Genomic DNA, 22,776 nt, shown 5'->3' with positions numbered 1-22,776 from the left:
AAAAAGAAAAAAAAAAATTTTTTCAAGTTTGTTGAGAGGAGGTAGCTGTATCTGCATTGCTTGACTCCATTTTCGCGATAGAGGAAGGAGGGGTGGTGGAAGGGAAAAGGTGGGGTGATCATGACCATGACTGAGCGTTTATTTGACAAGAGTATCACGAGGGATACGTTTAACCCTCTCATTAGATTAGGTCATGCTTGGATGGTGGACGAAGGATGTTTGGTGGTGACATGAAGTTCTGACGACAACAGACGTCAGACTCCTCGCTGATCCTCCTCCTCCCTGTCTCCCTCTCGCGACCTTTTCGCCCGCACCCCCTCCTCCTTCTCTCGTCCTCTCCCACTTGCCGTCGCCGTCTTTGTCCCCTCCTGCTCCTGCTCTTGGTCCCCTCCTCCTCCCTCCCTTCATCTTCTCCTGGCTTTCCAACTTCCCACCTCCTCTGCTCTCAACTCCCCAGCAACCTCCGCCACTTACTCAGCTGAGGAAGATCCTCGAAAGACGCGCTGCATCCTTCCTCTACTCGCGTGCACATGAACCTGCAACGTCTGACGACCAGCAGAGGCGACAGAGGGACAAGACCTGCATTGACGCGACGAGAGCCATGCCTCCTCCTCCTCCTGCCCCTCCTTGGCATGAGAATGCCGGCAGACATGCTTCTCGTCCTCTGTGTGACTGAGAGGAGAAGAAGAGTCTCTGCAGGGGCATGTCGCATTCTCTCCGACGTGCTTGCGAGGGTTGTAAGGGATCCAATCCCTGTGCTCCTTGCGATGGTTCGCAAGCATCTGCACGACAAGTCAGGGAGGACGAGGGAGATGGAAGAGACATACAGCGATGCTCTTCAATCGAGCTTGACAGCCCTTCCACCCGCACGTGAAGATTCCTTCGCTGCTGAACAAAGAAGCTCAAGACAGGATGAGGAACATCAACAAAGTCTCACGCGGTAGAGAAGAGCTGATCTTCAGATATCACAAAGTCCGAGGGCATCAGGAAACGGATATGATCTGCAAGAATTTCGCCCTCTCCATCCGACTCGTCCTCCTCCTTGTCTGCATATGAGCAGTACGCTACTCGCCTGCTCCTCTTGCTCGACTCCTTGTCAGCACAGGCGCTTGATGCTGTATGCGTGTGGTGGGGGTGAGCGTGAGAATGCACCCGTGTTGCTGATTTGGGTCCTTCGTCTTCCTCCTCATGTCTGTCCTGTTGGTGTTGCTCTGATCGCAAACCGTCCTGCCGATGGAAGATTCTTTTGTGTGTCTCCAGACCCTCTGCCGTCCTAAGCAGCTTCCCGCACTGTGACGAATCAAGGTCGTGAGGGGAGCGAGAAAGATGCGACAAAAGCCTCACTTCACAAGTGAATCCTAACGAGCAGGAGCTCACGTGTCGATTCAAGTCTGTTTTCATCGCAAAAGTTCTGAAAAGAATGTGAGGCTAGTCAAGTGTAACAAACAAGTCAACGAAAGCTCTCACTTTCCACAGCTATCACAGCGAAATCGATCTTGGTCGCCGTGAGATCGCAGGTAGTGATACCTGAGGGCGAGTGTGAGAAAACGTTCAGGAGGAAAGTCAATCCCGAAAGTAAAAGACAGGAAGGTTACACGAGAACATCAGTGGAAGCACAAACTGTTCAGGTCAAGGAAGGAGCCATGACGCTGTCAAGAGCTGGCGGAGAAGAGGCAGATGAAAACATAACGGATGGTGCCATGGGTTGTTGTGGAGCGCAGCACCGGAGGAGAACCAAAGGAAGAGGTGGAGGGGAGGGAAAACAGCGGAAGGGCGATCTAACAAGGATTTGAGACCTCAAGGACTGAACTTGACCAGCTGAATGACCACAAGAAGGTTCAGGGCACGTGAAGACTCGATTGCGGTCAGGCGGCCATTCCATGCCTTCATGGCAGTGCGGGATTGCGCCGGAACCTGTTTTCAAGTGAGACTCTACATCACTACCTCCCGTCTCCTCACAGTCTGAATCACTAGTGCACGGATGCTCAGCACCGCAATGACTGCATAACAGACTTGGTCACACCCCCACACTCAGATTGCTTGCTGTCACCCGTCCTTGCAGTCTGCCTGCAGAGAACAATCTTCATTCGCGCTGTGCGCTTGATGCTTCCCCCACTGCCTCATCGTTCAGTCTCGACGCACACACGTCCTTTCTGTTTACCTCGCTGTGCTTGTCCTTCCTGTGTCTTGCTAGCGCTGTATGGCTACGATAATCACGCCGGCATCCTGATCGCAAGCCGTCAACTGGAGGACGAGGAGAGTGAAGGGAGAAGAGAGGAGAAGGTGAAACAGGAGGAAGTCAAGGAAGGGGTGAAGGAGGAGGATGGCGAGGAGGAGGAGGTGAAGGAGGAAGAGGGAAAGGAGGGAGACGAGGAGGAGGAGAAGAAGGAAAGTGCTTCAACCCACCATTCACGTTGCAGCGGAAGTGGGAGACCTGCGCGTCCATCACTGTCAGCAGCTGCGTCGAAATGAGGGCGATGAGGCACCTTGGTAGCAACAAGAGCTTCTGGTGTCAAGCGCAGGTCCGAAGGAGTGAGGTACTGGAAGATAACTGTGTTCTCCTCCTCCCCACTCTCTGAGGAACTTTTGACCTGCGCCACAACCTGCTAGCAAGCTCAAACTTGGGGGGCTGGTACATGACTGAATGCAGTGAGGCAACTCACCTCTTCAACTCGATTTCTATTCTTACGAATGGCTCCGCGTGCGGCTGTTTCTGCATTTCTCTTCCTTTTCACGGCTTGGTTCTTCCTTGCGCTGTCGTCTGTGCCTTGAGTTTCTGTCTTGACACAGCCCTCAGAACTTCTCTTGCACTTGTTCCCGGCCAGGGAAGCAAGCAACAGAATCGCCTCATCCTCCACCATAGATCCCTCCATCCCCCCGCTTCCTTCCACCTCGATCATATCTGTACAGGCGATTCAGCCACAGGGAAGGGGTTGGGCTCGCAAGAGCAACGCGGGGACCTTGAGACATGTGGGACCTCTCTGTTGATCCCTCAGCCATCAGACGTGGCAGCGTTCATGCACGAGCCGAGCATCTGCAGAAACAAGCAACACCTCATCACAATCTCAGATTGGATTCTACAGCTTGCTCTTTCATAGTTTATCTCTGCAACTGCCGGGGTTCTCAATAGCCCATTCAATTCCAGCAATGGTGACGGCGTCTTGAACACTCTTTCTTTCCGATGTCTCCTGTCAGGAGCATCTTCTATATAATGCTCCGCCATCATTTTTCTGGTTGTATCTTTTTCATTTTCACATCTTTTTCTCCCTCACCTTCACTTCGCTTCCTACGTCCCTGCCCCTCCTTGTCTTCCCTCATTATTTTTGCTCCCGCCTTCTGTTTTCCTTCCCTTCCCAGTATGACCATCTTCTCTGAGCAAGTGCTTCTCTCTCATTATCTTCCTTACCATTCTCTCTGCATCGTCGTCTCCTCTACAACCTCTCGCATCTCATCTTCTCCCCTCCCTCCCCTCCCTCCGCATTCTGATGCGCCAGCATGTGATCACCGCTTTTTGCCCCCACCCTACTCTACCCCCCCTTCATCCCTCTACAAGGACCCCTTCGTTCCTCTATCACCCCACCCCACTTCTCCATCCCTCCGCATCACTTCTATCTATTCCACCCCACCATTTATCAACCCACCCACCCCTTTGTCTTCCTGGCCTTCCAATTCGTCCACCACCCACCCTCATCATCTCTTGAAAAATTCCCCCTCACTTGCCATATTGAACTCTCTGCCCTTTGGCAAACATACGGTTCTCGATAGGGTGGGGTACTTCTTTAGGGTGGTACCCGTGCATTATTATCCCTACCCCTCCAAACTACCCACCCATCGGCAGGTACCCCTCACTAATACTCGATCGTGTGCTGAAAGATAGTAAAGAAGGTGATGCTCTGATCTGATTCGATTAAATTCAAGATCATCGAGCGGCCGGTGAGTCGGGTGACTGCGGCCGGCCGCCGGGGCCTGACTCAGTGAGTCCGACGAGTCTCAAGCCGCCACTGGCCGGGCTCGGAAGTTCCGGCGAGTCCGAATGGCAATGACGCCGACGGTCACCGCCGGAGTCAGCAGCGGCCGGGCCTGTCACCGTGCGGGTGGAGGCGGGACCGTCACGATAGTACCGTGACGGACTCAGTCCGGCGGACCGTACTCAGCGGCCGGGCGGCCCAGTGGGCGGCGGGGCTGCGCCGCAGTGAGTCGGAGGAATCCCACGCGGTACGGTCCGGCGGCGGGCCCCGCCCCGGCGGGCCCGACGGTGAGGAGTCTGAAGAGTCCGGTTCCGATCATCGCCGCGGGATCGGGATGCCGCAGTGCCAACGGCTGAGGGTTCGGAATTCGACTCGAACTTCGGAACTTGACTCTGTGAAGCCACGGTGCCAGGTCACCGGGTAACTCAGTTCGGAGTACTGAGCCCGGCGCTGAGGCCGGGCCACTGCCACCGTGAGGAGGCTGACCGCCGATCAGAGTTTGACAAGCATTTGACTCGCTCGCTCATCATCGTGAGTTTGAAGGAGCGGTTCACGGCGGGAGGGGCTGTGCTGTAGTAGCGATCATCGGGAGTCACTAGTCCGGCGTCAGCACAGTCAGAATGCTGGCATGGTGCCAAACCCCAGCGTCATGTGTCGACTGCGACATGGCTGGAGCAGGAGGAGAGGAGGCAAACCTGGGTCTGAAACGTGAGTCGCTTCCGCCACCAACCTTTTGAGACACTTTCCTCTCCTCACAGTCTCTCGTCTTGGTTGCTGCTTGCTCGCTCCATCTCACCGCAAGTCACAGTTAGTTACAACTCCATGGGAGTTCTCGAAGTTCGCTCGATCGATTCCGACCTGCCAGAGGCCTCTGACGGTGGAGCCTCCTCCACGCCTGGCATGGCGATGCTGACAGCATGTCGGCAGTGCTACGACAAGGGGACGTGCTCTATGAGGTCGATGGCGTTAACGTGTACGGCAAGTCCATCGGCTTCGTGTTTAACCTCGTCAAGGTGAGAGGGGGGAGAGAACAAGGAGGGCTGATGACGCCGTCGGCAGGGCAAACCTGGGACGAAAGTCGACCTGACGTTCAAGAGATTTGTAGGAGGAACGGGGAGAGGAGAGAGGCAATTGACTTGTGTGCGGGTCAGAACGACGACAACCCTTACGACCAAGAATACATCAGGACGACTTTGACACGTCGGGTGATGCTGCTTGCTCGACCTCCTTCAGTCTCATCCCATCTTCTACTCCAGGCTCGGGCCGAGGGCTCTCAAAATCCTCGTAGGGTCAAGTGGGGAGAGCAGGGAGGATGAGATGACGTTGCTGCAGCTCCAGGGTTCGTCAGCACCATCAAAGATCACTCTAAGTCGAGCAAGAGAGCCATGGACGTGAGACACGCAGACTGCTGGACGAGCTTGAGATGATGGAGAGCGCAGGAAGATATCATCGTGTCGACCAAGACTACCTCACAGATTGTCTTTCCCTTCACGGTCTCTCTTCTCCTTCCTCTCTCTTGTTGCCGTCACTCACCTCCTGCAGCCTTCCAAGAGCGGAGCACAAGTTCGTCTTGGCACGAGCCTGGCGACCTCAGAGGAGCAGCAGGAGCCGAAGCTGCAGGCTCGGAGGATGAGCAAGGAGGAGCTTGAGACGGAAGAGAAGATTAAGAGAAACGTGGGAGGCATCGGGATCAGCGTCATGGTGACCGGCAAACCTCCTCACCGGCTGGTCGTCAACCATGTCGCTCAGGACATGCCGGCAGCGCAATCAGGAATCATCAGGTGGGAGCAACGACGATCTGTCTCCCACTATCTGCCTCCTCCTTCACTCTTTGTTCTGCTCTTTCATCTCAGCCTCTCCTGCAGGGTCGGCGACGTGCTAGTAGAGGTCAACGGAGTCGAGATGCAAGGCCTGAGCCCGGACCAGGTACCTCCGTCTTCTTTCCTTTGATTTTCCTTCTTCGCTACTCATCTCGTCCTCCCTTGAGTTTCATCTCCCGTCTTTCTCAGGCTCGCGATCTGGTTCTTGGGCCTCCAGGCACCAAAGTCTCACTCAAAGTGATGAGGGAGGGAGTGACGGTACCCGCGGTGTTGACTCGTTACGATCCTCTGCGATCATTTCGATGACGACAATGAAGTTATATTTAGGAACCAAGACCTCCTCTTTTTCCTTGTCCCCTCTCACTCGTTCTACTCCCTTGTCTGCTGTTATCGCTTCATGCCCGGGAAGTATTTGGCGATTCAAGTTTAATCGATCTAATGAGATGCTAATATTGCGATTCACAATAGGTGATGGTGTTACAGGCGTGCGGTGCAGCGTGAGGCACATACAGCACGAAAGGGGAGGGGGGGAGGGGGGGGAAAGGATGGAGCTCAACTCATGGAGGAGCAATCAGGAGAGAGACCAGTGGAACAAGGTGGAACCCGACGACTTGGAGGAAAACTGTCGAGCAAGAAGTCTACTCGTCTTTCTTCTTCTTCTTCTTGTCCTTCTTATCCTTCTTGTCCTTCTTCTCGCCTTCGTCGTCCTGTTTGAAAGACACAACGTCAGCAAATATCGGGAGGGCAGCCTATGGTTGTTGTACCTCAGTCTTCTTCTTCTTCTTCTTTGGTTTCTCCTCCTCCTCCTCCTCCTCCTCCTCAGATTCCTCCTACACAAGCAAATCAGATGATGCAGGAGGGCAACGGCCTGCCACACCTTCTTCTTGGCCTTCTTCTTCTCCGACTTGTCCTTCTTCTTCTTCACCTCCTCCTCCTCCTCCTCGTCGCTGTCTGCCTTGCGCTTCGACTTCTTCGACTTTGCACTCATAGTCATGTCTTCAGCATCGTTGTACTTGGAAGATGACTTGGCCATCCCGTCTTCGTCTGCCTTGCTCTCATACTTCTTGGCGTTAGGCTTTCCCTTGGCGGAGCCGCTCAGGTTGGTGATCGTTCCTCCCTCGAGTTGTCTCAGTCTGTTCTCTACCGCTAGTCTGTGTTCCACTCCGACTTGAGGGATGTCACCTTGACTCAGGGCGTCCACACGGATCGAGAGCGCACACTTGGCCGCGAGCACACGTGAGATCTTGCCCTTGTGCTTGGGAGCAGCTTGACCGATGAGCGACGCGTGATAGATCAGACCGTACTTGGGAGTGTCGTGCTTGCTCTTCAACGCTCTGAACAGCGCTTTCTCTGCTCCCAAGATCTGCACGGTGGAGGCAGGATGCTTGGCAAGATTCATCAGGGAGCCAGCATGCGCGATGAGGCGAGCACCAACGAGTTCTCCGACCATGGTGGTGAGATTGGGTGCGATGGCTCGCATGCGATTGAGAAGATACTCGTAAAGTTGCACTCTGTACTCGGAGAGTTGGATCACTTGATCGCAGAGGGACTGGATGTTGTTGATATCGTCATCAGAGATCTCCGTTCCCATGGAGATCTGCACCGCCTCCTTCAGCTCTTGCTCTGTTTCCTCGTCAAGGATGGACGAGAAATCGCAGCTCACGCAGTTAGTTCGCATGCCCATCAGCTTCACAACCTTGGCGTACGGCACGTTCTCGGTCACAATCTTCCCCATCTCGGGGAAGTGCCATCCGTACCACTCCCTCACGCGCATGGCGTAGGTGTTGAGCTCCTTGTCAAGCTCGTCGAGCAGGCCGATTGCTTGCACAACCATAGTGTCCACCTTGTCAGGGCTGAACTTGAGCTTGTGGCGTCCGAGGCTGTGAGCCAGACCGAGCCTCATTGTCTTGAGATCTTGTTCGGTGGTGCCTCCGAGGAGCACCTCAAGGTTTGCTCTCACACCTCTCATGATTTCAAGCACCTTGTCATCATAGATGCACGGGACTTCCAGCTTCTCCTTGATCACTTTCCCCAGCTTCGTCTCGTACACCGCCAACTCTTCGTTGAGACCCTTCTTCACTATGTTCTTCTCCAAGAATTTCTTCAGCCCTTTGCTCAAGCTGCTCTCAAGCATAGCAGTTGCTGCAACGAGCGCCTCAGAAGTGTCCTCGAACTTCTGGAATGCCTTAAGCTTCATCGCCTTGCTGGCCTTGTCTGGATCCGCGAAGACCTCCTGTATGTCGTCTACATCCTTGAGCTTCTTCTCGTCGGTGACTTTGAACAGCGCATAGCCCGCTGGAGTTTCGTAGAGGACGAGCATGTTCTAGTGGAGGGATGGAAGCGCTTTTGAGATACAGTGGCTGGGTGGGAGAACCAAGGATCTGAAAAAGGGAGAGGGGAGCGAGGGAGGTCGGTACAAGAGTCTTGGAGCTACTTTCAAGGTGAAACAGGAGGGGGCCGATGCGGAAACACACAGACAGGGAAGGTCCAGGGTCAGATGAAGAGGTGGAGGAGGTTGATGTGTGGCTGGAACAGCAGCGAGGCGGGAGGAGGTGGAGGAGGAGGAGGAGGAGGAGGAGGAAGCGTGGGGCACGCGTTCAAGGATTCTGATCCTCACGTGCGGAAATAGCGGTTATCAAAACGTTATTTCCGTTACATGTGGTCGTTTTGTCGCCGCACACCGGACTGAAGACCTTCGTGGCGGGCCCGGGCCCGGAAATTCGGGCCGGGCTCAGCTGTTGACAGTGTTCATGGCCAAGGCTGCATGTTTCGACATTTCATAATGAAAGCTCTAATTAATTATGGGTATCCTGTTACCTTCTCCCTCCTCCTCCCTCCCCCTGTCGCGCCCCTCGTAGAAGGGGTGACACGGCCTACGCGGGGCATGGCGATGCGGAAAGGAGGCGAGATGAGGAGCGTGGAAGATGAGGAGGAGACTGAGAGAGACTCTGGGAGGAAGTCTTTCTGCTCTTGAAGGGTGAGAGGCATCTAGCAGGTGGCCTTGCGTGCGGGAACCAGACCGGGGAGGCGTTGCAATGAGCTGGCCTCTTGAATCTGTTGAAGATCTCGGGGAGGAGGAGATGCTAGCGATCGCCATGGCGGTGTCGCTTTCTGAATCTCAGCAGAAGGATCACCTGAAGCATGACAGTGACGTTTCGAGCGCTCATGCTGCTGCTGGAATAGACTGCTCAAAATCGATCAGTCGTGCTCAGGAGGCGCAGGAGGCGCAGGAGGCGCAGGAGGGGCAGGAGGGTCAGATGTCGGAGGGGTCAAGCAGCAAGGTCTCATATCGAGACAAGATCGTCGAGCCTCATCGAACGTCTTCAGCGGAGCAGATGGCGACGGCATGCGAGAGGCGCATGAGCGACGTGAGACAAGAAGATTCGGCTCAACAAGCGAAGAAGGATTACGCGGTTTTCCTGGGGAGAGGGTATGGATGTTGATGGCTGCTCCTGCTCTCGATGATCGCCTCTGGTCCTTACAGGCACGAACAATGTCACAACGAAGAAGAATCCATCACGGGCATGCACGTGCGTCGTCAGCGCGCAGCTGCCCATCCGATAGTCTGACAGTGTGTCCCAGCTCAAGGAAATCCATCCGTCCCGGGTTGTGAGGTTCCGAGTATCGTCAGCCGGGTCCGAGGGGAGGTTGGGAGATGCTTCAAGTTGCTTCAAGGAGAGTGACGTCACCGCAGCAACGCCACGGCTTCGGAGTTGCCACTGCCAGCAGGTTGGCTAGGTCGAGATCGACTGCTCGTTGACGTCTTGTACGCAAGATGTCAAAGTCAACGATGACGCGGCGAGTATTGTGCATGGGTATGATGCCGTAGCGCTCGCAAGATGGTTGGCGAGAGATCAAAGGCTTCCTCTTACATGGCAGCACGTGACGGACAAGGTTGTTCGTTCTCATGGTTGCGACTCATTGTCGTGACCTGCAGTCTCAGGATGCGGAGATGGTTTGGACCGTGATGTGGGAGACTGTCACCCCAGACGAACTGAGCGATCTTGAGAAGAACGGCGAGCTGGTAAAGGATAAGGCAAGTCGATGTCGAGCCGTCAAGCTTGTCCCTCACTAAGAACCAGATAACCGGAGAATATCGGAAAGCCGACGCTCAGGGGAAGACGATGAGGCTGGTGGATCCTGATGAGACCAACTTGGATTGCCTGGACTGGCAGTTCTTCTTGTCAGAGATCGACAGGCTAGAAACTCAAATCCGCGGGTGCCTTGTCCTTGTTGAACTGTCTGTGGGCGGACGGGTGACCTGCCGTGGGTTGACTTGCAGGGCAAAGAACAACTTTCTGCGCGACAGATCTTTTGGCAAGCGCGGCGATGGGCACGTGCGTGTACAGGTGAGTGTTGAGAGAGAAGCTCAAATCGTGAGGCTCGGGTTGACGTTGCTCGCCAGCTCCTGTCAGAACTCGAGATCAGGCTCGAGGCTCGGAGGCGACAGTTCCAGGTACTGTTGGAACGAGGTGAAGGTATCGCAATGTGGTAACGGCCGCCTATCAGCACATCACATCCAACTTTGACGCATCAGAAGTCATGGCGGACTTGTACCATGTACCTCCCTCTCACCTTCCCCACGAGTCCCGTCCTATCGCGCCCCTCCTAATCAGCTTTGCTTGATGCCATTTGCAATTCTGTTGATGTGCTGAGACAGATGCAAGAAGTTGTTAATCAGATTCAGAGTGGTGCTCCCATCAATGACCTGACCAGCACCTTTCAAACCAATACGCCCGCCAGCCGCCTGTCTGCTGCAGGTGGAGCAACAATGGGAGACTGCATGAACATTGACCTCATGTACAGATGCTGAATGGGAGGGCGAGCAGGAGGGGGACGATGAAGAGTATGAGTATGACGATCACAATTGGTCAAGAGAAAAGGTAGAACGAGAACACTCAAGGAGGTGATCTGATAAATGTGCAAGCAGAAGAATCGGATGTGGGGTTAGAATGAAACTTGACAATCGAGGACGTGTTATGTTTAAGCTTTATTAGAATGCAAAAAGACTTTATGGGGAAAATTCAAAACAATAAAATTCGAAGGATAGAAGAGAACATCGCAAGCTTAGAATCAATCTTAGCCGAGCACTTGGAAGCTTTGTCGCCGATGATCTGCGCCTGAAGCCTCTCGAGGATGCCATCGACCCTCCCTCTGCTTTTGGAAGCTGGAGCTGAGAATTTCAAGCTGTCCTCGAACTTTGATTCGATGACATCCACAAACTCAGTCCCTGACTCGTTGTCCTCGTTCAACCGGAACAGACTGCTGAACGATTCGTCGACAATGAAAAGAGGGTGGTTGAGGAGCTCGACTGCAGATGGACGTTCCTCTGCATCGGCCTTGAAGCAAAGCTCGAGGAAATCTCTCATGTTGTCTGATATCTTGTCGGAGGGAAACTCAGGGTGGTGACCCTGCGACACCTTGAACATTATCGCAAAGACGTTGTCTTCCTTCTCCCAAGGCACCTTGCCAGTCAGCATGTTCAAGGCAGTGCAACCAACGCCCCAGATGTCCGAGGCCTCTGAGTGATGCTGCGTCCTGATCACCTCAGGAGCCAAAAACGATGGCGACCCCACTGGGCAAGACACTCCACGATTGGCGCTGCTGACTTGGTCGCAGTCTCCCACCCAATCGCAGAGCTTGTAGCTGTCAGTGGTGGTATCATACAGTATGTTGGCAGGCTTGATGTCCTTGTGAACGATTCCGTGGCGGTGGAGATAGGAGAGTCCCAGCAACACGTCATACAGAGCCTCTTTCGTCCTCTCCTCATCAAACGCGCCCTCGGATTCCATAACCTCATGTACAGAACCACCATCGATGTATTCCATCACCGTCCTCCCCTTGGATCCAAAGACCTTGTGGCTGACGATGTTGGCATGACGGAGATGTTGGCTGCAGTCCGAGGACTTGGGAGAGTCTAGACCAACAGGGGAACGAGGTTCCTTGACCGCGTAAATACTCCCCGACGGAGTTTGGTACTTGAACACAACTGAGTGCGATCCTTCACCGAGTATATCCGAGTCTGTGACATCCCATTGTTCAATATCCATGCCATCCAATGAGCAGGAAGACGATGCCCTGGGAAGACTCTTAAGTCGCAAGAAGGAGTCGCGAGCGACCCGTTTATGCTTAGCAGACAGCCAAGGAGGCGAGTTCATGGAGGATTGTGAATGCATGTTGGACTGTTGAGGGAGGAAGAGGAGGATAAGGGGGAGAGAGGGAGAGCGCCCTCAGAATCGTTTGTCTCAGGATGAGCTGCGGGGCGGGAGGGGAAGTGCTGCGAGCGTGGCTACCAACAAGAGGAGGAGGAAATTGCGAAGGGGAGGTTGGGAGGAGGAAAGAAAAGGCCTGGGGGAGTAAAACTACCCTAAAGGGGTGGGGTCCTCTCCTTTCAGGTTATCCAGGCGGAAACCAACTGGCTGGAAGCAAATGGGATGACCATTTTCAATTATGGGCATACTTAATAAATTGACAGACAACGTAGTAGGCTATACACTGAGCAAGAAATCTGAGCCTGCAATCAATGTCGGATTCAACTACCTGGAGAGGTAGGGTGGGGTAGTGGGGTTGCAGCGGTAGAGGTGCTTTAACCCCCTTCACGGATACATCAGCAGGGTCAGAAGCGGAGTCCACCCCCACCCCCTAATGCACTCTAATGACCCTGTGGTACCTTTGCTGACTACCCTGCTACAGTTAAATACCCGAGTCACGATCCAAAGCACCTCCCATGGTTGCGTCACAGAACCACCCCATCACCCCCTCATTCAGCTACTTTGACCCCCCGATTCAATGTGTGACCTTCTAGGTGGTTTACACCTATGAAAAAGGGGGGCCGAGAGGGAAGGGGTAGGGATGAAGAGCGGGGAATCTGCTGTAAGAATCAGGGGTGGGTGGTTCTGACCTCTCAAATTCAGGGGTGGGTTGTTTTGAGGACCCGCAAGGGGTGGGAGGTGGGTTGGGTTGCGTTATGCCTTGATGGGGGTCGAAGTTGTTTCACAAGACGTAAAACTCAAAAGATGCAGTTTAGGAAACGAAGCGATGCGAAGTGATTGAATGCTAATTCCGAAACAAGTCGTTATCGTTTCCTTGGCCTCAACGGCCCTTTCGAGACAAGTCTTTACCACAATCGACCCCTCGTTTTAAAATATGTTTTAGATAACAAGGAGACAACCTCCGAGTTCTGATGGAGGGTAGACATTTCCGTCTGAAATGAGCGTCTGACCCCAAATATCTGCTGACATCGTAGTCTTACACCGACCTTGTGGCACAGAAGTAGAACCAAAGTACCCCCAAACGAAAATGCAATGGTTGCGCCCCATGAAGTACTGACTCTGAAGATGCTCCATGATCGTCGTAAAGCAACTGTTTGCGATACGAAACAACACCGTTTCGATTATTTATGCGTCGGAAGTAACGTGATCTCCATGGTGCTGACATGACCTGGCAGAGCGCGAGCATTCCAGCCAGTCAACAGGCTAGAACGAGTGCGACATGAGGACGCAATTGACTGACTCTCGTACTGATCTTTAGCTCAACTTTGACTCTCGTACTGATCTTTAACTTAACTTTGAGTCTCGTACTGATGTTTAACTTAACTTTGAGTAAAGCTCGTTCCACCGCCGGACCGGAACCGTCGGTCACGCCCGGCGCCGACGACTCGGTCCCGCCCGGCCGGCCGGCCCCGGCCGGGCCGTACCGCGCGGCCGTACGCCGGCAACCGTGAACCCCCCCCCCCCCCCTCACCTCCTTTCCCTTTCCCCGGCCGACCGGCTGGGCGGCCCGCCGCGGCCCGGGCCCGGCAACTTGACTCTGTGAACACTGACGGTGAACTTCCGAAGTTCGGAAGATGTTCGCCGGGAACAGCCCAGGCATTAGCAAGTTGTGGCGGCACTGCCGCAGCGCGCAACGGTGGGCCGCCGCCAGGCGGCGAACTTTTTGCAAGTTGAAGACTACCCGGAAGTGCAGACTGCGAATCACTCAACTCAGCATAAATTCACTTACAAGACTGCTATCAACATCTTCTCCCGTTCTCTTCAAGGCGTAGAAAAACCTGTAGGGCTCCTGCCAACAAGTCAGTGACTCAGGAGTTCCCGGACTCCAAAAGCTAATATGCGGCACTGAGCCTGAAACGCGACTCGGACTCCGAGTCACATCACTGACCTCTAGTGCGTTTGAGAAGACCTTCAGGTTCCAATGCCAGGCAGACACCGGCGGCAGGATAGTCCCAGAGAGTGGCAATGAGACACAACCTCATCAGCAGGCTATCGTCAAGTAACAAAATATCAGCACCTGCTCAACAAAGTCCGTCAGTATCAACACTTCCAATCAAATCAACTGAAACTATACAAAGTTAGTTCTGTCACCTGACCACTATGTTCCAGCCCCAAAGGATTTATGATGAAGTTACGAGTATGAAAGCATATCCTGTCCCGACCACCGTCAAGCTGCTTTCCTCATTTCACCTCCCTCCCCTCACCCTGTCTGCCTCCAGAAATAAAGGAACGTCACATGACACCCCATCGTCCTCCTGTCTCCGTGCGCGTACCCGACCACCTGCTGCCTGCTGTCTGCAACTTTCTTCTCAGCGACCAGCGCCTCCTCGCTTCCACGCGTACCGCTGAGCTCTTTGATCTCTGAGCCATCAAAGGTTGCCTTCATGACTTGAATCCAGCGGGTCTTGAAGCCTCCCAGGAACTGGCGCATCCGGCACAAGTGAAGAAGAGGAGTGAGAAGAAGATGACGACAAAGACGATGAGTGCAAAGACCTGAGGAAGGCGGAAACGTGCATGCCCAAGCAATCTCACAGGGCAATGTGCGGCCTCACTGTCAAAATCAAGCAAAAGATGGCCCTCGTGGTGGCTTGTGACGATTGAAAACAGCTGCTTCGTCATGCCCTCTGCAGTGACAGATAATAAACAAGACTGTTAGCGATCGTCGTCTCTCACTCACACATCACATGTCTCTACCAAACGTCGAGTTCGACTTCGCCGCCATCTTCTCCATCAGCCCTCTCGACGTGTCGCAAGTGCCCATCCTGCCGACGAATTCCGACATCATCCCATGGGAGCTGTAGCAAGTCATCTCAGTGTCTCCACACGAGCATCATCATCATCATCAGCAACAACCTCCCCGACACTAGCTTCATCGCTCGGTCGGCAAGCAAAGGAGAAGAGGGGCTCTCTTGATCAAACGTCGCGACCCCTCCCAGTCTGCGGAAGTCCAAATGCTTCAGCTCGATCTCGGCGCTGTCGGGCCCCAGAGGCTCCGGATAGATGATGGACATGCAGACGTCCTTCCTCACCACCCCTAGTAGCCGGAAGCGCTCCATCCTCATCCTCCCTCCCTCCAGCAGCCGCATGCTCACAACCTCGTCCACCTGGAACTCAGGCGGGCACGTCACATCCCAAGCCTGTCGAGCGATGCCTCTGAGCGCGTCCATGTCCTGCATGCTCACAAGATGGAGCATGCACTGCCCTACCTACGATCGACTCATTCACCCCGCCTCCCTCCCCCCTCTCCATGCAAGCTTACCAGCCTCCCCCCGAAGCACGAACCCTCGTAATCGCCATGTACCGCTCCGCTCACGTCCCGTATTGTCCAGCTGGGTATGTCAGCGAGAATGATCCTCTCCTGTCGACTCAGCAGCATGCAGCTCATCATATCGGTGTAGATCGCTCGCTTTTGTTCCTGCGCTCGCTGCCTTTCGTCGCAGGAGCGCAAGTAGGCGACGAGGTCATGGAGGAGGTTGAGGGCGGGGCGCTGCTTTTGGTGGTTCGCGGGCTCGATGGCGGGGGAGGATGGGGGTACCATGAGGTCGAGCTTGCTCATCAGGAGCTTCTGCTCGCTCCGCTGCTTGCTCTTGAGCTCCCGCTGCAGCCTCCTCCTCTTGTCCGCATCGGCGATGGGCATGTCGGGGAGGAGTGCTGCCTTCACGTCCGTCACATGAGCGTAAAGGTGAGGGTGTAGATGTATGTTGCTGTCCTTCAGCTATAGACCTCTTCCCTCCTCATGCCCATGGGGAGTGTGCGGGGATGTGGTACGGAGGCCGAAAAACTCGCAATAGTGGAGTGATCGTACGATCACCTGGAGGGAGCGGGAGAGGGAGAGGAAGAAGGAGAGCAAGAACGAGAGGAGAGCAGGAAGGTGCATGCAAGAGGGCAGATAGGAGATCATCGGTGAGTAGGAGCAGAGGACAAGTGGACATCCTCTCGAGCACATCTGTTGCGCGTAGACGTAAGAAACATCTTGGAGGCGAGGAGGCGAGGGGATCAGAGGCGATGATTGCGCATGGCAAAGTGAGTTTAGCTATTGCGGGCTTGCTAGCGACCCTCCCGTGTACCGTCGGCCTGCAAGTAGAGGTGGCAAAGTTTCGTGCAGCGCCTTTGAAGTTTCACCAACGACCTCGATGCCCTGGCGTTACGAGCCTGCGACTTCGAGGAGGGGAGGAAGAGGTAGAGAAGGACACGTTGATCACACGTCTCAAGAACAACCGATCCCTCAACCCGTGAGCTCCTTTCCTTCCTTTTACCCCCTTTGACATGAGAGCAGGTCGGATCATGCAAATCAACTCGAATGGTTTCTAGCCCTGGTCCTTGCGGCGTACGTTGCCATCGGCGCTCCTTTCTCCGAGTACGTCCCACTCTTGCAGGACTTGGTCAAGGTGCCAGAAAAGGAGAAAGAGCTGACGGCAAGTTGCTTCCTTCCTTGCCGACCCTGAGGATCAGTTCCGAGCAGGCGGCGGAGAAGGAGCGGATGGAATGGAACCGCATACGGCAGGAGCAGGAGGAGGAGTTCCAGAAGTCCCTCATGGAGGACTCGGTGATCCTCGTCTATTGTGGCTGAGGCTCGTGGGTAACACAGCATGCTCCAGATGAAGCAGAATGAGCAGAAGAAGAGGAAGGAGGAAGCAGAAGCAGCAGAGAGGGCGGCTAGGGTGAGCATACTGTGATGTGTTGCTTGACGACAAAGAAGCTGCCTCCTGCCTCCTGCCTCCTGCCTCCTGCCTCCTGCCTCCTGCCTCCTGCCTCTCCCCTCCCTTCTCCTTTTAACATTGGACTGCAGAGGCCGCAGAGGCAAAGGCGAAGCTGTTCGACTCCAGCAAGGTGCCACAGCCGAAAATTGGCTGCCCCAGCTGACTCCCTGGCACAGAAAGCGTTTGAGGAGAAAGTGTCGCGCCTCCCAACAGAGCCCGAGCAGGGAGCTGGTGTCGTGCAGCTTCGCTTCAGGTGTCCCGATGGCCAGCAGGTTGGACTCATTCTCTACAGGAGGAAGTAGAGAAAGGCCGGGGGCGAGAAAGGGAATGGAATGGCAGGGAGAGCGAGAAATGTGGGGAAAGAGGAAGAGGGAGAGAAATAGGAGACAAGAAGACACGAGACAGTGTAGAAGAACAGAGGAGGCGGTGGAGAAAGGGATCAAGAACAGAGGCTGGCCGGGGATGATTGGAGCTGTTGTGGGTTATAGATGCTATGGTGCTAATATCTGTCGCAGCTCACAAGAAGGTTTTCACTGGAAGATCAAGTCGGGTGGGTTTGTCTCCTCGTTTGCCTTTCTCCTCTTCTTCCTAGTATGACAAGCTTGCAGGGTGATGTTCGACTACGTGGATGTCGAGCGGTACAAGAAGGCAGAGCAGGCTGACAACGCAGAGGTTCGAAAACCTTCTCCTCCTCACGCAGCTCATTGACTCTCATTGCAGGAGCAGCTGAAGGAGCTTGCGGACTTGGATTATGTCCTCGTCTCGACTATCCCCAAGCTTCTGCTCTCGGAAAGAGAAAAGACGGTGAGTCTGCTGGCGATGCAGCTAAGGAGATGAAGTTTGCTGTAGCTCAAGGAGAGCGGAATAAGTTCAAGCTGCGCCCTCATGATCAAGCCGGTGGTTGCCGATACGTGAACATGTCAAGAAGCAGAGCAGTGTGAGGAGGGTTGATGGAACTTGACGAGGCAAGCTTCAAGGCAAGGGGAGCAGAAGAGATCAGCCTGATGTTGAGTTGTGAAGCTTGTTGAGTCTTGTCGGTCAGTATTGAGAAAAGCGCTCTATCTCTGTGCTTCTCTTCCCCTGCTCGACTTGCTTTGTGCTCCCTTTGCCTCCTCGAATCGTTTGATTGCTCTTTGGACGATCTCCTTCGAGACTCCCTGCAGACCTTTAGGCATCGCTAAGGACAATGAAGATCCTGACCTCCTTTCCGTGCTTAACTATGACAAGCTCAGAAAACCTGTCAGGCATCCCACTGCTCAGCTTCCAGCACTCCTCCACCTGTAGCAAGTCTCATCCTCCCCTCCTCATCTCCAACACCTACCTGTTCTTTCGACAAAACATTCCACAGACAGAGGATGTCTCCGAAGTGCCTGCAAGCAGCCAGTCCATCACAGCCTGGTCCCATCTTCATTCGTGTCTACCGTGCGGACGCGTACTGATCCAGCTCAGAAGCAAGGTCCCCAGTCTTGCCTGGCCCGTCGCCACTGCTCAGGGAGGGGGCGTTGGCCTTGTGCCTCTTTGGAATACTAGGAAGAGTCGCTGGTTTCGACGGGACGAACGTCGAGGGCTTGGCGGTAGTTTCTTGGGCACCCCCAGACGATTTTTCGATCTCCCTGCTCTGCAGCTCCTCTAGGTCCTTGATGGGGCAGGCGACGAAGAGGTTCGCATCGTTAGAACGGAAGGAATCGGTGGAAGGGGGGATGAGAGGAGGGAGGGAGACTGCAAGCGAGGCCCCTGAGCTTGCTCTTCTAGTGAACAAGTTGGCACCGGCTCCAGCATCGTCGTCCTCCTGATCTTGCTTCGCTACCTTGCCCTCATCGGAGCTCGCGTGCACACTTTGACTGGTGGGGTCAATGGAGGTTGACAGGGGCACGTCCTCTTCGTCGATGTCTCCTTTCTTGTCGACCCTTATCTTGCTCTCGCTTCTGTCCTGTGACTTTGCCTCTTTTTCCTCCTTCAATTCATCATCTGGTTTGCCCCCCTTCTCTCTTGGCTTTCGGTCCTGTGTGGGCTCGTGGTGGTTCGGTTTCCCATCATTCGGCTTCCTCCCACTCTTCACGTCCGATGAAGTCATTTTCTTCCCTTTCTCGCTCTCCCTCGTATCTTTGAGCTCCTTGTGCCGCGATTTGGCATCTTCAGCTGACTCCTCTTTGTCTTTCTTCTTCATCAGCGCTTGCTGCTTTGGGTCCACCATGTCCACCATGGATTTCTTCTCAGCCTTGTCAGCCTTGTCAACAGTTTGTGGTTTTCGTCCTTCCTTTGTCTTTGCACTTCTACTCTTGGAGCTCGTGGCGCTCTTGTCGTTTTCTCGCTCTTCAAGGTTTTCTTTGGACTGTTTGTCACCTCTCTCTGCCTGCCTTCGTGAGTCAACATCCGGCCCGGCAGAACGTGCTTGCAAGAAGCTACAAACCTTTCCCCTCCCTTCCTTGCGAGTGGACCGATCGCCTTCTGAATGATCCTTGCCATGGTGCACGCTCTGTGCAAAGAACATCTCACGAAATCGTTGAGGGAATAATTATGAGCAGGCTGACAAAAACTTCACCGTTGCTACGGCAGCTTGCTCCTTTTGGTTATAAACCTTCAGAAGCTCTTCATCGATCTGAGACTTCATGCGTTCCAAGCTTCCATCCTCTAGCTCCATCAGCTGCTCGAGTTGTCTGGTTTGAAGATAAAGCATTCAGTTTCATTGCACCAGGATCTTCTGTGAGTTACCTGCGGCAAGCTTTTGACGTTAAAGCTCTTATTTCTTCAATCGTCAATTTGTCGAGCATGGAAGCCAGCTGCTTTCGGACCAAAGCAACATCTATTTTCTCATCTTTCTTGATCTCTTTCTTGATCTCTTCATCTTGGCCGCGCTCTGAGGTTCTTCGTCGCTTCGAAAGAGGCAAGTCCAAGTCATCATCGTCTGAATGCTTGGATGCGGATTCCGAGAACTGTTCCTCTTGATGGTCTTTGTTATTGTTCATGCACACAGCTTGCTTTCTATTCGCTCCACCCTCCGCCTTCTTCCCTCTTCCCCGAGCTCCACCTCCTCGCTTCGCAACAATGCTTGCGCTGCTCGCCAAATCCGAGCTCTTGAGCCTCTTGTCCTCGGAGGGAGCAGCGTGTTGCTGCTGGTCCTCGTAGTCTTGTCTCTTCCTCGTCGTCGCCACGAGTTCGCTCGATCGGATCCTCTGCACCGCTCGCCGCTCGCGCCCTCCCGCTCGCCCTGCCATCTCCGATGCTCCTCTTTCTTCTCCTCGTAAATTATATAAAACAACCACTTGTTATGATATTTTATATATAACGATCCCTTCGCCGTACAACGCACCTGAAGTTTACGACCGTTTTACTTCGCCGGCCGCCCGGCCCCGTTTGCTGAGGCGGGTCGTCAATCCTACCGAAACTATTGTCAGGTGACTCGCTTGAGGCAGCAGGAAATTCTGCCGGTAGGGACGATTGATGTTCCTCAATATTTACTATAAGATATCTGAGGCGGACTTGAAATCCTATGAACTGACAACACGGGGCTGACACGAGGACCCTGGCACATCGGAAAGATGCTCTCGTCCGCAGGCTCGTGCATGTCGCGAAGTTTGGCGAGCAAGGCGGCCATGTTCGAGTTCTCCAAGTCAGAGCGACTCGTCGACTTCCTCTGCTCCAGGCTGCCCATGAACCATCACGCGCTTCCTGACGTGCGGTACCTCGACGAGAAGTTGAAGCTCAAGTACGGTCCCAACAGCAAAGTCTGCAAGTTCCTCGTTGGGAGCAGCTGGGACGGGCTCCCCTCTTTGGTGGACCCGGCGTATCATCTACCTGCGAGTCGAAAGCTGCGAAAAAGACAACAGCTCATGAGCATCTTCAGGGCGGTGGCGCCGTTGCTGCTGTGCGAGAGAAAGGAATCGAATCCTCTTAAGCTGGTGGACTTCTGTGGCGGGGGAGGGCATGTCGGTCTGCTCTTGGCTTTCCTGTTTCCTGATGTTGAGGTCATTTGTGTCGACAAGAATGTTCGCGCCCTAGAACTCGGGGTGCAGCGTGCCAAGGATCTGAGTCTGAGCAACTACCGGACGGTGGAGGGCGAGGTGATGGAGTTCGACGAGGCCTTCGACGTCGGGGTCTCGCTTCATGCCTGTGGAGCAGCGACAGACATGGTCATTTCTAAGTGCCTCACGCACTCGGTGCCTCTGGTTGTTAGCTCTTGCTGTGTGGGGAAGATCGGTCTAACATCGTTCGCAACTCTGCGCATGCCTGGAGATCCGTCGGAACAGCCGGTGTGGGACGAGGCCAAGGGGTCGAGCATGAGAGAGCTGTTGCGAGAATATGCCAGCCTGCATGGTGAGGATGGAGACAACGAGCACACACTCTTCGTGCGACTGTCGAAGGCTGCGGACTACAGTAAGGTTGAGTTCACATCTATCACCATCCATCGCATGTTTGCCAAGCTTTTGATCGAGCTAGATCGCCTGGACGGCATTCGTGAGCTCAGTGCCAACACAGGCTCAAGATTCGATGGACGGATATGCAAGATGGAGCCGCTCACTGCGACCCCCAAGAACGACATCCTGATTGCCTGGCCCCAGTCTGTGGCTGTTGACGTCGATAGCTTTCGACTCAGCAAAGATCCGTTGACCAGCCAGAATTTCACGAGCGTCAGGACTGAAATGAAGGCCTGCGATGATTGCAAGATCACAGGGCTGGCCGAGATCCGTCAGAAGCTCGTTGCCTTCAAGGACGATCCAAGTCAAAGTTGTTTGACGTTGGAAGACGTTCAAGGATCTCAGGCGAGAAAGCTCGTGCATGGCGAAGCAGAACGACTTGGGTTGCTGCATGCGTCAGAGGGAAAGGGTAAGGCACGGAAAGTGATTGTTCGAAAGCTAGAGACAAAAAGTCCATGCTCATAACATTTTGTATCCGAAACCAGTGTAGCCAAATAGAATTTTTCACATGGTCTTCTCTCCTTGTCCTACCAGAGTGCTCCTTGCTCAGCGCGCTCATGACTCTCTCCCTCCATCCTGATTGCATCAAAAGCCAAGAATTCCCTTGCTCTGCACCAACATTCACTTCCTCCTCCCCTCGCCCCCCTCACCTCACCTCTCCCCTCGCCTTCCTTCGTGCTAGAAGCCTCAGCCATGGCGTGCCACCTGCGCAGGTCTGACCAGGCGAGCCCTATGGCGGCTCATAGGATGGCGTTACCTTTGTCGTGTGCAGTATAGGCTCCGCCCTGCCCAGTGCACGTCACAAGATCCTCTCAAGCTACGAAGCGTCCTCACCACAAGTCGTGACTTGTTGTTGATAGTGTCGTCGTCGCCTTCGTCTTCGAGCTCCTGTAGAGACCAACTGAGCGAGGCAGCCAAGGGGGAAGGGAGACCTGCAGCTCTTGGAAGGTGACGGGATGGATGCAGTCGACGGGGCAGCTGGAGCTCAAGTCAGGCAAGGTGGAGAGAGAAATATTTGTCTTGAAAGGTAACCTATTGATTGCCTCTTCCACAGCTGAGGCAGAATCCCTGCATGTATATCAGTTTGATTGTATTGATCAGATTGTGAAGCACCCGTCTTGTAGAAACACTCTTGCCCTCCCATGGCTGCAGGCATTCATTCACAAGTTTTGATCCAATCCGAAGGAATACGACTACCTTTCTTCCATAAAGAATGTGCTTCGAGCTATCATGGCGCAGTTTGTACAACCTTGTTCTAAATCAGACAGAGATATGTACGCACGTCCTGTACCGATGCAAGTGTGCTCGTCCACGTAGCAGAATTCACGTTCTACAGGATCTACTGGCTGTATTGTATTTCGTCATAGAACGAATCGAAGGTACCAAGTTCTCATGAGTCGTGTACTTACCACATTACGAAGGATTGGTCTATTGGATTCCATGCACATTTTGAGTTTCTTGTAAGAGTGCTGTTTTGGCGAATGGGATCAGCGCATGCACGTGAACAAAAAGAAGCAGCATGTTGCCTTCTCTGTGTTATGCGCATCTTCTTCGCTAGGGAATAATATGGTCAGATGATTTGCATGATTGATTCAATTTGT

At 53.9% G+C, this 22,776-nt stretch overlaps 10 protein-coding genes across 10 annotated transcripts in view; 4 read left to right on the top strand and 6 right to left on the bottom strand.

The window, feature by feature from the left end:
* The window catches only part of GUITHDRAFT_161822 (hypothetical protein), a gene marked incomplete at both ends in the record, with an annotated part of 4,722 nt that extends 1,752 nt beyond the window's left edge, over positions 1 to 2,970 (bottom strand). Inside the window, 14 exons of the mRNA XM_005837487.1 lie at positions 462 to 536; positions 580 to 782; positions 828 to 888; positions 938 to 1,290; positions 1,378 to 1,411; positions 1,468 to 1,527; positions 1,797 to 1,914; positions 1,945 to 2,000; positions 2,051 to 2,115; positions 2,162 to 2,226; positions 2,407 to 2,434; positions 2,487 to 2,603; positions 2,664 to 2,902; positions 2,961 to 2,970. Of these exons, the coding sequence (XP_005837544.1) occupies positions 462 to 536; positions 580 to 782; positions 828 to 888; positions 938 to 1,290; positions 1,378 to 1,411; positions 1,468 to 1,527; positions 1,797 to 1,914; positions 1,945 to 2,000; positions 2,051 to 2,115; positions 2,162 to 2,226; positions 2,407 to 2,434; positions 2,487 to 2,603; positions 2,664 to 2,902; positions 2,961 to 2,970 (1,484 nt within the window). The remainder of the gene's footprint in view (positions 1 to 461; positions 537 to 579; positions 783 to 827; positions 889 to 937; positions 1,291 to 1,377; positions 1,412 to 1,467; positions 1,528 to 1,796; positions 1,915 to 1,944; positions 2,001 to 2,050; positions 2,116 to 2,161; positions 2,227 to 2,406; positions 2,435 to 2,486; positions 2,604 to 2,663; positions 2,903 to 2,960) is intronic.
* A 1,820-nt stretch (positions 2,971 to 4,790) lies between these two features.
* On the top strand, positions 4,791 to 6,289 carry GUITHDRAFT_103790 (hypothetical protein; the record flags this gene model as incomplete). The annotated part of the gene is made up of 10 exons (XM_005837486.1): positions 4,791 to 4,845; positions 4,896 to 4,981; positions 5,028 to 5,069; positions 5,120 to 5,173; positions 5,225 to 5,252; positions 5,301 to 5,359; positions 5,408 to 5,461; positions 5,511 to 5,749; positions 5,834 to 5,894; positions 6,272 to 6,289. The coding sequence occupies 10 exons, from the start codon at positions 4,791 to 4,793 to the stop codon at positions 6,287 to 6,289; spliced, it is 696 nt and encodes a 231-aa protein (XP_005837543.1).
* Positions 6,290 to 6,537: 248 nt separating this feature from the next.
* GUITHDRAFT_66997 (hypothetical protein) lies at positions 6,538 to 8,108 on the bottom strand (the record flags this gene model as incomplete). The annotated part of the gene is made up of 2 exons (XM_005837485.1): positions 6,538 to 6,600; positions 6,666 to 8,108. The coding sequence occupies 2 exons, from the start codon at positions 8,106 to 8,108 to the stop codon at positions 6,538 to 6,540; spliced, it is 1,506 nt and encodes a 501-aa protein (XP_005837542.1).
* Positions 8,109 to 8,823: 715 nt separating this feature from the next.
* GUITHDRAFT_135200 (hypothetical protein) lies at positions 8,824 to 10,698 on the top strand (the record flags this gene model as incomplete). The annotated part of the gene is made up of 8 exons (XM_005837484.1): positions 8,824 to 9,218; positions 9,273 to 9,318; positions 9,371 to 9,517; positions 9,726 to 9,812; positions 9,871 to 10,137; positions 10,194 to 10,244; positions 10,449 to 10,548; positions 10,595 to 10,698. The coding sequence occupies 8 exons, from the start codon at positions 8,824 to 8,826 to the stop codon at positions 10,696 to 10,698; spliced, it is 1,197 nt and encodes a 398-aa protein (XP_005837541.1).
* Positions 10,699 to 10,759: 61 nt separating this feature from the next.
* On the bottom strand, positions 10,760 to 12,102 carry GUITHDRAFT_151185 (hypothetical protein). Its single transcript, XM_005837483.1, has one exon. The coding sequence runs from the start codon at positions 11,944 to 11,946 to the stop codon at positions 10,813 to 10,815; it is 1,134 nt and encodes a 377-aa protein (XP_005837540.1). The 5' UTR covers positions 11,947 to 12,102; the 3' UTR covers positions 10,760 to 10,812.
* A 1,083-nt stretch (positions 12,103 to 13,185) lies between these two features.
* On the bottom strand, positions 13,186 to 15,697 carry GUITHDRAFT_135198 (hypothetical protein; the record flags this gene model as incomplete). Its single annotated transcript, XM_005837482.1, has 9 exons — positions 13,186 to 13,228; positions 13,612 to 13,754; positions 13,790 to 13,849; positions 14,152 to 14,212; positions 14,265 to 14,482; positions 14,593 to 14,684; positions 14,755 to 14,855; positions 14,914 to 15,266; positions 15,320 to 15,697. The coding sequence occupies 9 exons, from the start codon at positions 15,695 to 15,697 to the stop codon at positions 13,186 to 13,188; spliced, it is 1,449 nt and encodes a 482-aa protein (XP_005837539.1).
* Positions 15,698 to 16,065: 368 nt separating this feature from the next.
* On the top strand, positions 16,066 to 17,675 carry GUITHDRAFT_103785 (hypothetical protein; the record flags this gene model as incomplete). Its single annotated transcript, XM_005837481.1, has 9 exons — positions 16,066 to 16,292; positions 16,337 to 16,448; positions 16,523 to 16,606; positions 16,659 to 16,721; positions 16,937 to 17,013; positions 17,276 to 17,314; positions 17,369 to 17,432; positions 17,481 to 17,564; positions 17,610 to 17,675. 9 exons carry the CDS (start codon positions 16,066 to 16,068, stop codon positions 17,673 to 17,675), a joined length of 816 nt encoding a protein of 271 aa, XP_005837538.1.
* Positions 17,676 to 17,927: 252 nt separating this feature from the next.
* Positions 17,928 to 19,975, bottom strand: GUITHDRAFT_135196 (hypothetical protein; the record flags this gene model as incomplete). The annotated part of the gene is made up of 6 exons (XM_005837480.1): positions 17,928 to 18,038; positions 18,082 to 18,130; positions 18,182 to 19,113; positions 19,171 to 19,236; positions 19,303 to 19,417; positions 19,473 to 19,975. 6 exons carry the CDS (start codon positions 19,973 to 19,975, stop codon positions 17,928 to 17,930), a joined length of 1,776 nt encoding a protein of 591 aa, XP_005837537.1.
* A 324-nt stretch (positions 19,976 to 20,299) lies between these two features.
* GUITHDRAFT_103783 (hypothetical protein) lies at positions 20,300 to 21,640 on the top strand (the record flags this gene model as incomplete). The annotated part of the gene is made up of 1 exon (XM_005837479.1): positions 20,300 to 21,640. The coding sequence occupies one exon, from the start codon at positions 20,300 to 20,302 to the stop codon at positions 21,638 to 21,640; it is 1,341 nt and encodes a 446-aa protein (XP_005837536.1).
* A 365-nt stretch (positions 21,641 to 22,005) lies between these two features.
* On the bottom strand, positions 22,006 to 22,515 carry GUITHDRAFT_67022 (hypothetical protein; the record flags this gene model as incomplete). Its single annotated transcript, XM_005837478.1, has 5 exons — positions 22,006 to 22,153; positions 22,208 to 22,243; positions 22,289 to 22,321; positions 22,373 to 22,424; positions 22,467 to 22,515. Coding segments are annotated over 5 exons (318 nt in total), but the record flags the coding sequence as incomplete, so codon positions are not given.
* Between the last annotated feature and the right edge of the window lie 261 nt (positions 22,516 to 22,776).

The sequence above is a fragment of the Guillardia theta genome (genome assembly GCF_000315625.1).
Source record: "Guillardia theta CCMP2712 unplaced genomic scaffold GUITHscaffold_14, whole genome shotgun sequence".
Taxonomy (NCBI): domain Eukaryota; class Cryptophyceae; order Pyrenomonadales; family Geminigeraceae; genus Guillardia; species Guillardia theta.
The sequence above is the reverse complement of the archived record's forward strand: the minus strand, read 5'-3'. Positions and strand labels throughout refer to the sequence as shown.